Genomic DNA, 12188 nt, shown 5'->3' with positions numbered 1-12188 from the left:
AGTGATCAGGGATGTGCAACTATAGTTTTCCTTCACAGGAAGTACATTAGTGCAACACAGTCGGCAGAAAATAGCTTCATTTTCAACAGTAAATAAGCTCACAATGAAAAAGCAAGGTATTTTTTTGTTGTTGCAAAGAACGATGCATGGCAATTATATTTCTAATGTTTATCATAAAAATAATGTAACCAGCTACTTTTCTTAATGTTTTGCTTAAAGTCAATCTTGCATGTTACTAGGCTGGCTACACTGAGAAAAGTAGCTACACCAGTCAGAGTGCTGTCTTTTGATAGAATGCCCATTTGTGAATTCTCATTTGAGTGGAGAAGTGCAACTGAAGCACAAAATGAGTTTGATGCTGAGATTAAATTAAAATAAGAAGCATTTTAGATCTGCGTTTAAAAAAACGCAACACGATATTTCTTAAGCATGAAAAACGAATAATTCTGCTTTAGGGCAACCCTTAACTAGCAAGTTAAACTTATCTAAGTAAGTGGCTGAATTAATAAGCTCACGTGGCATCATATTGTGAGCTTTTTGACATGTTTGAGAAGTCAATGCCCGTTGGATGAGTAATCTGTACAGCTGCCACTGCAGCTTGATTCCCTTGCATTTTTGCTCCTCTCAGTTCTAGGCCCGTCTGCTGCTCCTCTATCTTCGGAGAGCAGGCAGGCCCGTTGCCCATAGCGACTCCGACTCCACGCAGACCGTGTGTATATAGTACTGTTCTTCCTTCAGACAAGCATGCGTCAAACTTTGTTCATTTGCACAATGTTTCTCGTTCACATTCGCTTGTAAATGTCCAAACTCACCCCAAAATGACATTTGGTAGTGACTACCTACAGTGCCTTCGGAAAGAATTGGCACCTTGACTTTTTCCACATTGTTACGTTACAGCCTTATTCTAAAACACATTTTCCTCAGCAATCTACACACAATACCCCATAATGACAAAGCGAAACCAGGGTTTTAGATTTTTTTTTTTCAACTGTATAAAAAAAAAAAAAAAAAAAAACGTCGCTTTTTCAGGACCCTGTCTTTTCAAAGATAATTCGTAAAAATCCAAATAACTTCACAGATCTTCATTGTAAAGGGTTTAAACACTGCTTCCCATGCTTGTTCAATGAACCATGAACAATAAACATGCACCTGTGGAACGGTCGTTAAGACACTAACAGCTTAAGACGGTAGGCAATTAAGGTCACAGTTATTACAACTTAGGACACTAAAGAGGCCTTTCTACTGACTCTGAAAAACACCAAAAGAAAGATGCCCAGGGTCTCTGCTCATCTGTGTGAACATGCCTTAGGCATGCAGCAAGGAGTCATGAGGACGGCAGATGTGGCCAGGGCAATAAATTGCAATGTCCGTACTGTGAGTCACCTAAGACAGCGCTACAGGGAGACAGGACGGACAGCTGATCGTCCTCGCAGTGGCAGACCACGTGTAACAACACCTGCACAGGATCGGTACATCCGAACATCACAGCTGCGGGACAGGTACAGGATGGCAACAACAACTGCCCGAGTTACACCAGGAACGCACAATCCCTCCATCAGTGCTCAGACTGTCCGCAATAGGCTGAGAGAGGCTGGACTGAGGGCTTGTAGGCCTGTTGTCTGGTGAGTACCTGCCTTACATCACCGGCAACAACGTATGCACAAACCCACCGTCGCTGGACCAGACGGGACTGGCAAAGTGCTCTTTACTGATGAGTTGCGGTTTTGTCTCACTAGGGGTGATTGTCGGATTCGCGTTCATTGTCGAAGGAATGTGCATTACACTGAGGCCTGTACTCTGGAGCGGGATAGATTTGGAGGTGGAGGGTCCGTCATGGTCTGGGGCGGTGTGTCCCAGCATCATCGGACTGAGTTTGTCATTGCAGGCAATCTCAACGCTGTGCGTTACAGGGTAGACGTCCTTCTCCCTCATGTGGTACCCTTCTTGCAGGCTCTTCCTGACATGACCCTCCAGCATGACAATGCCACCAGCCATACTGCTCGTTCTGTGCGTGATTTCCTGCAAGACAGGAATGTCAGTGTTCTGCCATGGCCACTGAAGAGCCCAGATCTCAATCCCATTGAGCACGTCTGGGACCTGTTGGATCGGAGGGTGAGGGCTAAGGCCATTCCCCCCAGAAATGTCAGGGAACTTGCAGTTGCTTTGGTGGAAGAGTGGGGTAACATCTCACAGCGAGAACTGGCAAATCTGGTGCAGTCCATGAGGAGGAGATGCACCGCAGTACTTAATGCAGCTGGTGGCCACACCAGATACTGACTGTTATTTCGATTTTGACCCCCCCCTTTGTTCAGGGACTTATTATTCAATTTCTGTTAGTCACATGTCTGTGGAACTTGTTCAGTTAAGATTCAACCACTGAGGCATTATGTTCATACAAATATTTACACATGTTAAGTTTTCTGAAAATAAACACAGTTGACAGTTAGAGGACGTTTCTTTTTTGTCTGAGTTTATATACCTTATTTACGTAAGTATTCAGACCCTTTGCTATGCGACTCAATTGAGCTCAGGTTCATCCTGTTTCCATTGATCATCCTTGAGATGTTTCTACAACTTGATTGGAGACCACCTGTGGTAAATTCAATTGATTGGTCATGATTTGGAAAGGCACACACCTGTCTATATACGGTCCCACAGTTGACGGTGCATGCCAGAGCAAAAACCAAGCCATGAGGTTGAAGGAATTGTCCGTAGAGCACCGAGACAGGGTTGTGTTGAGGCACAGATCTGGGGAACGGTACCAAAAAATGTCTGCAGCATTGAAGGTCCCCAAGAACAGTGGCCTCAATCATTCTTAATTGGATGAAGTTTGGAACCACCAAGACTCTAGCTAGAGCTGGCCACCCAGCCAAACTGAGCAATAGGAGGAGAAGGGCCTTGGTCAGGGAGGTGACCAAGAACCCAATGGTCACTCTGACAGAGCTCCAGAGTTCCTCTGTGGAGATGGGAGAACCTTCCAGAATGACAACCATCTCTACAGCACTCCACCAATCAGGCCTTCACGGTAGTGGCCAGACAGAAGCCACTCCTCAGTAAAAGGCACATGGCAATCAGTTTGGAGTTTGCCGAAAGGCTCCTAAAGGACTCTGACCATGAGAAACAAAATTACCTGGTCTGATGAAAGAGTTTGAAGTCTATGGTATGAATGCCAAGCGTCACGTCTGGAGGAAACCTGGCACCATCCCTACGGGGAAGAATGGTGGTGGCCCTCCTCAAGCTGATTCCACCTCTGCCCTCAAGGAACTTCACTGGACTTCATGCAAACTGGAAACCATATATCCTGTGGCTGGACTTATTTTAGCTGGGGACTTTAACAAAGCTTATTTGAGGAAAAGGCTACCTAAATTCTGTCACCTTATTGACTGTAGTACCCGCCTGGAAAAACACTGTGTTGACCATTATTATTCCAACTTCCGGGATGCATACAAGGCCCTCCCCCACCCTCCTTTTTGCAAATCTGACCATGACTCCATTTTGCTCCTCCCTTCCTATAGGCAGAAACTCAAACAGGATGTACCCGTGCAAAGGACTATTCAACGCTGGTCTGACCAATCGGAATCCACGCTTCAAGATTGTTTTGATCACGCGGGCTGGGATATGTTCCGGGTAGCTTCAGAGAATAATATCGATGTGTATATACAGAGACCGTTACTGAGTTTATCAAGAAGTGTATAGAAGATGTTGTACCCACTGTGACTATTGCAACCTACCGTAACCAGAAACCGTGGATACAGTTGAAGTCAGAAGTTTACGTGCACCTTAGCCAAAGACATTTAACTCAGTTTTTCACAACTCCTGACATTTAATCCTAGTAAAAATTCCTTGTTAGGTCAGTTAGGATTGCTACTTTATTTTAACCTGTTGAGGACAGACGTTCCGCTAGCGGAACCCCGTTCCGCCTGAGGAACCCCTAGCCAATGGCATCGCACGGCGCAAAATACAAAACCAACTAAAAGTCCACAATTCAATTTTCTCAAACAATCAACAATTTTACACCATTTTAAAGATAAGACTCTCGTTAATCTAACCGCATTGTCCGATTTCAAAAAGGCTTTACAGCGAAAGCAAAACATTAGATTATGTTAGGAGAGTACATAGACACAAATAATCACACAGCCATTTTCCAAGCAAGCATATATGTCACAAACCCAAACCACAGCTAAATGCAGCACTAACCTTTGATCTTCATCAGATGACACTCCTAGGACATTATGTTATACAATACATGCATGTTTTGTTCAATCAAGTTCATATTTATATCAAAAACCAGCTTTTTACATTAGCATGTGATGTTCAGAAATAGCATACCCACTGAAAACTTCCGGTGAATTTACTAAATTACTCATGATAAACGTTCACAAAATGCATAACAATTATTTTAAGAATTATAGATACAGAACTCCTTTATGCAATCGCGGTGTCAGATTTTAAAATAGCTTTTCGGCGAAAGCACATTTTGCAATATTCTGAGTACATAGCTCGGCCATCACGGCTAGCTATTTTGACACCCACCAAGTTTGGGACAACCTAAACTCAGAATTACTATTAGAAAAATTGGATTACCTTTGCTGTTCTTCATCAGAATGCACTCCCAGGACTTCTACTTCAACAACAACATGTTGTTTTGGTTCCAAATAATCCATAGTTATATTCAAATAGCTCTGTTTTGTTCGTGCGTTCAGGTCACTATCCGTCCAGTGTCACTGTCCCCAGGCTGACCACTTACAAATTCTCCTGCTGTTCTTCGCCCAGAGACAGCAGACACCCCATTCCACTTTCTGGCGGCTTTAGAGAGCCAATGGAAGCCTTAGAAAATGTCACGTTACAGCACAGATGCTGTATTTTTGATAGAGATGCAACAGAAGGACAACAAATTGTCAGACAGGGCACTTCCTGAATGGAATCTTCTCAGGTTTTGGCCTGCCATATGAGTTATGTTATACTCACCGACACCATTCAAACAGTTTTAGAAACTTTAGAGTGTTTTCTATCCAAATCTACTAATTATATGCATATTCTAGTTTCTGGATAGGAGTAGTAACCAGATTAAATCGGGTACATTTTGTATCCTAGGAAAATAAGAATTTGTTCTTAACTGACTTGCCTAGTTAAAGGTAAAATAAAAATGCTTGTTGTAGCAAGTACGCGCGAGATCAGGTGCATGTGGTCTCAATTAAATAGAGTAGGCATGGGGCGGATAAGCACGGCGCAGTTCTTTCCAAGAAAATAATAACTTCCTAAATATGATTAGGCTATAGTTTACTACATTGCCTATAAGTAAATATGAATCACCCATATTTGTCTGCAAAACGTAGCTCAAGAGAAAGTGCTAGTGTCCGCTGTCTGTCCAACTCTGCTCTCTTTCTATTGGCTGATATAGACTATACCGATAACTTAATATAATGGGCCACGTGAGAATCGCAGGTCATTTAATATTTCTTCAGTTATTTGTGTGCATTTTGATGTTGCCTATAGGGTGCGAAATAGCTGGCACCATGGCTGGCAAGTGAGTTGTCACATTCGCCTAAAATATGCGGGACTGGGGGGAAGCGGTCGGACAGAAAGCCAGCAGGAGCGGGCGGGTACGGTATGAAAAGCTGCGGTTGTGGGCGGCAGCGGGATGAAGAAATCTGTCCTGCGCAGACCTCTTGATGGGTTTCTTGTTTTGGGTGTGCTCTGGGGGTGAATAACGGTAACAGTAAGAGCAGGTTAGGCTAGCTGACATTGTATTCTGGAGCAGCTGATTGACCTGTCTTGTCGGGACATTTGAATAGGCCTAGTCTATAATGAACACAATAGAGGCTTGTGTGCTCCTCTGTCTGGCCAAAGGATCATTGAAACCATGAGTTTCAGGCCAGGACAAACATTCTATGAAACCAGTGTAGGTTTTATCCACACATCAGATAGGCTAGGCCAAGGTTGTATTGTCCGGGTGTGTGTGTCTGTGCCTCCTTCCCAAGAATACCAGTTTACAGTTCAGTTATCATTAGGCTAGGTTTGTTGTTGACATAGCAGAATGTGTTATTGTGAACAAAGAACTCAACCACAATGTAATATTTTTCAGGTAACCGCACAAACACAGTTAACAAGAAAGGCACGTAGGCCTATTAGCTTGCCTATTTCATTCTCTAGTTTACATTTTAGCATGTCATTGTCACCTCTATTTGATTATTATTATGAGTAGGCCAAATCACAGCCTGGCTACCATTCAAACATAATATGCAGTTGGTGTTGAAGCTGTAGGCCTAGAAAGTCCCAGTATTGATCTACTTTCCTTCACGCGAAGATGGACAGGCCTTTGTCATAAAGACAGCCTGCAATAGTTATGAAAGTTATATCAATGGTAAAGGATGATCAAAACATTGATGGATTTGAATGACTCCTTATTACCTTTTGAGTTCATAGCACCTAAGAATCACTAGGCTAAATAGCCTAACACACAGGCTAACTCGATTTACCGGTAAAAGGTCTAGGCTCCATTTTCATTTAAATGAATGTAAAATATGGAAGCCTAGATTGAGTGTGCTCTTGAAAATGCAAATTGGAGTCCAGTTCACCATCATCACTGATTGCATTTTGTTTGCAATCAAAGTAAGCTACTTGTCCTTAAAATAGGCCTACTTCAATAGAGATTTTTTTTTATACCTGTTATGCTTTAGATTATTATTCATATTCAATTAAAGTGGAGGGCTATTCCCTCACGACTTCTGTTAGTCACACTATAGGTCTCTACTCCTAGGGTCAATGTGCAGGACATTGGCTGCATTTACACAGGCAGCCCAATTCTGATCTTTTTCCACTAATTGGTCTTTTGACCAATCACAGCTCTTTTTCCCATACTTGTGCAAAATCTCACAATTGGGCTGCCTCTGTAAACACAGCCTAATTCAGATCTTTTGCCAATTATTTGCATATCTGATACCCATTCAATTTATACCACCTTTACACAAGCAGCCAAATTCTGATAATTTTTTCACTAATTGGTATTTTATACAATCAAATCAATAAATAATCAGAGGCCTCACCAGTGTGAATCTGCAACTCTGATATGGTTAATGTAAAACTGAGTGTGGACAGTCCAAAAAAAAAAAAAAAAAAAAAAAGATTAGGCCTAGATATAGAAATAAAATCTGATTTGAGTTTTTAGGGTGGCTGTGTCAACACAACCATAGTGTTCTTGAAAATGCAGTATGTTTTTGAAACAGGTCTTTTGGGGTTAATGTTAATATTTATGAAACAGCGATGGTGTCAGGATAAGGCAGCATCCAAGTAGGTCATCATCCAGATAAAAGAATAGGCTAGTTGATTACATCAGAGAACTGGGTAGGAACTGAACAATATTTGCCAGACCACTGAATACCACTCTTAGGCCTAATTGCTAAACTTTTTGCTGGTTAAAACTTATTTAGTGAGTTGATTGTGGTCAAGTATGGTCTTTCAGTTAGCCTGTTATTACATATGTTTAACAGTAGCTAGGTGTCCATCCAGTTGGCGACAGATTTTAATGCAAATAATGTAAAAACTATGCGCATTTACCCACCAGAAATTTTTCAATCGAACTGACTTGTTGTAGACAAGTCTATGTATGAGGACGTAGTGCACATAGAAATAACTTTTGCAGTTAAATTCCCATATACTGAATAATAAAAAATAAAAAATAAAAAGTTAAATGGGTTTCCATCACATTTTCAACTCTACTCTGTTTTTATAGCAAATGTGCCCACTTTGGTCTTGGCATGTGCACTGAAAAAAAAATAGCTTACAGATAGCCTACATGATGAGGTTGTTACGGATAAGAGCGAGATTCTTTTTGTTGGTTAAACGGCAGCCAAGCATCGATCATTATGTCACCAGAACAAAACCCTCAATATTTATTGGAAAGGAGCATCAAGCTCATCACCGTGCGCTTTCACCACCCTGTGAATTTGATCTTAACTTATTGCATTTTTGTAGCCTTAAACTGCATGCTTTCCCAAGACGTAGTGGGATAACAACAAACAAATGATCTATCAACATTTAAAAAATTGTACTGACATTTCCTCTTTCCATCAACCCAGTTGTGACTTTTAAATTTTTTTTTCATGCGTCAGGTAATTCATCCACATGAAATGGTTGGATGGAAACCTGGTTAGTCACTCAACATTTTAAAGTGTCAATCAGCAGTTGAAACAATAACAAAGCATTTCCCTGCCCCCGTTTTGGTAAAAAGTTGAGGGATGGGGCTGGAGAAATGTAACCACTCTCAAATTAAAAGACAGAGGTATGGACGCAAGGACTGACCATCCATGATATCAAATTATAGTTTTAACCATATTTTGAGGTTATATAGTGTATGTTTAAATGTTCTTTGTTTACAAACATTTGAGTTAAACAAGCTTATATTTTGCATTCTGATTGACTGTTCTTGTCTACTTGTTGTGTTTTAGGTTTTGTGTGCACCCTAGGAATAATAGCTGCTGCTTCGGCAAAAGCTAATGGCAGTACGAATAAACCAATAAAAAGACGACAGTTATATTTTTCAAGAATCAAGTGGTACATCATTAATTGTATAATCTCAAAAATGGATGTACAGTAGCAACTGCAGATTGCCCCTTTTTTAATTGGGTTCATAGGTTTCTGGAAAGTGTTTTGTTTTATCAATGTTACTGTTCCATCACATTTTCAGGATGGGACAAACGGTAGGCAATTGAAAACCATATTTTATCTCATTTGTTCACACTGAATGCTTTACTATGTCCATGTCAACTATACAGCTAGTCTAATATGTGTGTGTCTTTTTCAGCCATTTTTTCAGCTGCTAAAGCTACGAAAGCTGGGCCTGAGTGACAACGAGATCCAAAGACTTCCTCCAGAAATAGCAAACTTCATGCAGCTGGTAGAACTTGATGTCTCTCGTAATGGTGAGAAGAGAGAACCACTGGTCTAAACACTGTTGGAAGGATCTTCAACCCCACCAAATAAACTCACATTGATTCAACCACTGGTGCTATGAATGAATAAATATTTTAAAACTGCTGATATTTTGATAACAATCAATCAATCAATCAAATGTATTTATAAAGCCCTTTTTACATCAGCAGATGTCACAAAATGCTATACAGAAACCCAGCCTAAAACCACAAACAGCAAGCAATGCGGATGTAGAAGCACGGTGGTTAGGAAAAACTCCGTAGAAAGGCAGGAACCTAGGAAGAAACCTAGACCTTGGTTATAAGATGTTATTACTATGATAGGCCTATATGTGAGAAAATGCAGCGAGTAATGCTAGACAAGCAATAGAAGTAGCTCAAACCACCAGTCATGCTCAGCACTATCCATCCTCTCACTTTCACTGTACACATCAAACATTTTCTCAGAGCCATAATGGTGTGGTTTCTCTCATAACGTCTGAACTAAAAGGGTTAACATTCCTCAAAGAAAGCTGCCATCACAGAGCTTCCCAGCAGGACCAAATCCAGAATGCTTCCCAGCAGGACCAAATCACATGCAACACTCCATGTTTGGCGCAACAACCATGATAATTTAGTGGCGATTCAAATTATTTTAAATAGACAGTTCTCCTTTATGTATGTTTTATGTCTATCTGTTTACATTGTCTGGATCAGTAGCTTTAAGCGTAATGTCTAGTTGGATGGACTTTCTGAACTATTTTGAAATCTTGATTGAGGGACGTCATAGTTAATGGTTTTATAGTTTGGTCAAGAAAGCTTAGGCCTGGCTAACAAAACTTGTCTTCATTTTATGTCCAATGTTTATTTATATTGTTTCTCTATACCAGTGGTTCCCAAACTTTTTATAGTTCCGTACGCCTTCGAACATTCAAGCTCCAGCTGCGTACCCCCTCTAGCACCAGGGTCAGCGCACTCTCAAATGTTTTTTGCCATTATTGTAAGCCTGCCACACACACACTATATAATACATTTATTAAACATAAGAATGAGTGAGTTTTTGTCACAACCTGGCTCGTGGGAAGTGACAAAGAGCTCTTATAGGACCAGGGCACAAATAATAATACTAATCAATAATTTTGCTCTTTATTTAACCATCTTGCATATAAAACCATATTTGTTCTTCAAATTATTGTGAATAACTCACCACAGGTTAATGAGAAGGGTGTGCTTGAAAGGATGCTCATAACTGCAATGTTGGGTTGTATTGGAGAGAGTCTCAGTCTTAAATAATTTCCACACACAGTTTTCATGCTAGTGAGGGCCAAGAATCCTCTCTCACATAGGTACGTGGTTACCAAAGGGCATCAGTGTCTGAATAGCGCTATTTGCCAAGGCAGCATACTCTGAGTGCAGCTCAATCCAGAAATCTGGCAGTGGCTTCTGATTTTAAATTCAATTTTCACAGAACCGCTTGTTGCAATATCGATGAGGCTCTCTTGTTCAGATATCGGTAAGTGGACTGGAGGCAGGGCATGAAAGGGATAACGAATCCAGTTGTTTGTGTCATCCGTTTCGGGCTGTATCACATTTGACATTGTCCGTAAGCTTGAGTTCATTTGCACACCAAAAAAATCATACAGTGATGGAAAACCTGTGTGTTGTCCTTGTTAACCTCTCTGGGGTATGTGGGACGATGGCGTCTTATTATATCCCATTTTAAAGATACACTTCTCGTTAATCCAACCACACTGTCCAATTTCAAAAAGGCTTTACGGCGAAAGCATAACATTAGATTATGTTAGGACAGCGCCTAGACAAGAAAAACCACACAGACATTTTACAAGCAAGGAGAGGCATCACAAAAACCAGAAATACAGCTAAAATTAATCACTAACCTTTGATCTTCATCAGATGGCACTCATAGGACTTCATGTTACACAATACATGTATGTTTTGCTCGATAAAGTTCATATTTATATCCAAAAACCCCATTTTACATTGGCGTGTAATGTTCAGAAATGTTTTGCCTCCCAAAACTTCCGGTGAATGAGCACATCAATTTACAGAAATACTCATCATAAACGTTGATAAAATATACAACTGTTATTCAAAGAATTATAGATACACTTCTCCTTAATACAACCGCTGTGTCAGATTTCAAAAAAGCTTTACGGCGAAAGCAAACTTTGCAATAATCTGAGTACAGCACTCAGACACCAAAAGAAGCCATACAGATACCTGTCATTTTGGAGTCAACAGAAGTCACAAATAACATTATAAATATTCACTTACCTTTGATGATCTTCATTGGAATGCACTCTCAGGAATCCCAGTTCCAGAATAAATGTTTGTTTTGTTCGGTAAAGTTCATCTTTATGTCCAAATACCTCCATTTTGTTTGCGCGTTCAGTGGAGTAATCCAAATGCACTGTGCTCGCGCAGTTAGTTCAGACAAAGTCAAAAAAGTTATATTACAGTTCGTAGAAACATGTCAAACGATGTATAGAATAAATCTTTAGAATGTTTCTTCCATAATATTACAACTGGACGATTCCTTTGTCTTCAGAAATGAAAAGGAACACACCTAACTCTCACGGGAGCGCGCGAGATTGAGCTCATGTCATTTTCTCAGTCATTTGACTCCATATGGTCTTATTCTCTCCCCATTCACAGTAGAAGCATGAAACAACGTTCTAAAGACTGTTGACATCTAGTGGAAGCCTTAGGAAGTGCAAAATGACCCCATTGACACTGTCGTATTAGATAGGCAATCACTTGAAAAACTACAAACCTCAGATTTCCACACTTCCTGGTTGGATTTTTTTCTCAGGTTTTTGCCTGCCATATGAGTTCTGTTACACTCACAGACATCATTCAAACCGTTTTAGACTTGAGAGTTTTTATTTTATTTTTATCCAAATCTACTACTAATATGCATATCCTACCTTCTGGGCCTGAGTAGCAGGCAGTTTACTACGGGCACGCTTTTCATCCGGATGTCAAAATACTGCCCCCTACCCCGATGAAGTTAATGCAGAGAGAGAAGAGCTCCAACTTCTCAATCATAGCCTCAATTCTGTCCCGCACATTGAATATAGTTGTGGAGAGTCCCTGTAATCCTAGATTCATATCATTCAGGTGAGAAAAAACATCACCCAGATGCCAGTTGTGTGAGAAACTCATCATCACGCAAGTGGTCAGACAAGTGAAAATTATAGTCAGTACAGAGAACTTTAAACTGGTCTCTATACAAAAAGACATGTCAATACTTTGCCC

The 12188-nt window shown here is 40.6% G+C and overlaps 1 protein-coding gene across 2 annotated transcripts in view; it reads left to right on the top strand.

Annotated features, from left to right (window-relative positions):
• The window catches only part of LOC106612630 (uncharacterized), a 71107-nt gene that overhangs the window by 19803 nt on the left and 39116 nt on the right, over positions 1 to 12188 (top strand). For both annotated transcript variants that reach the window (XM_014213976.3, XM_045723078.2), the window contains exon 2: positions 8804 to 8921. In XM_014213976.3, the coding sequence (XP_014069451.1) occupies positions 8804 to 8921 (118 nt within the window). The remainder of the gene's footprint in view (positions 1 to 8803; positions 8922 to 12188) is intronic.

The sequence above is a fragment of the Salmo salar genome, chromosome 01, assembly GCF_965601325.2.
Source record: "Salmo salar chromosome 01, fSalSal1, whole genome shotgun sequence".
NCBI classification, from domain to species: domain Eukaryota; kingdom Metazoa; phylum Chordata; class Actinopteri; order Salmoniformes; family Salmonidae; genus Salmo; species Salmo salar.
The sequence above is the reverse complement of the archived record's forward strand: the minus strand, read 5'-3'. Positions and strand labels throughout refer to the sequence as shown.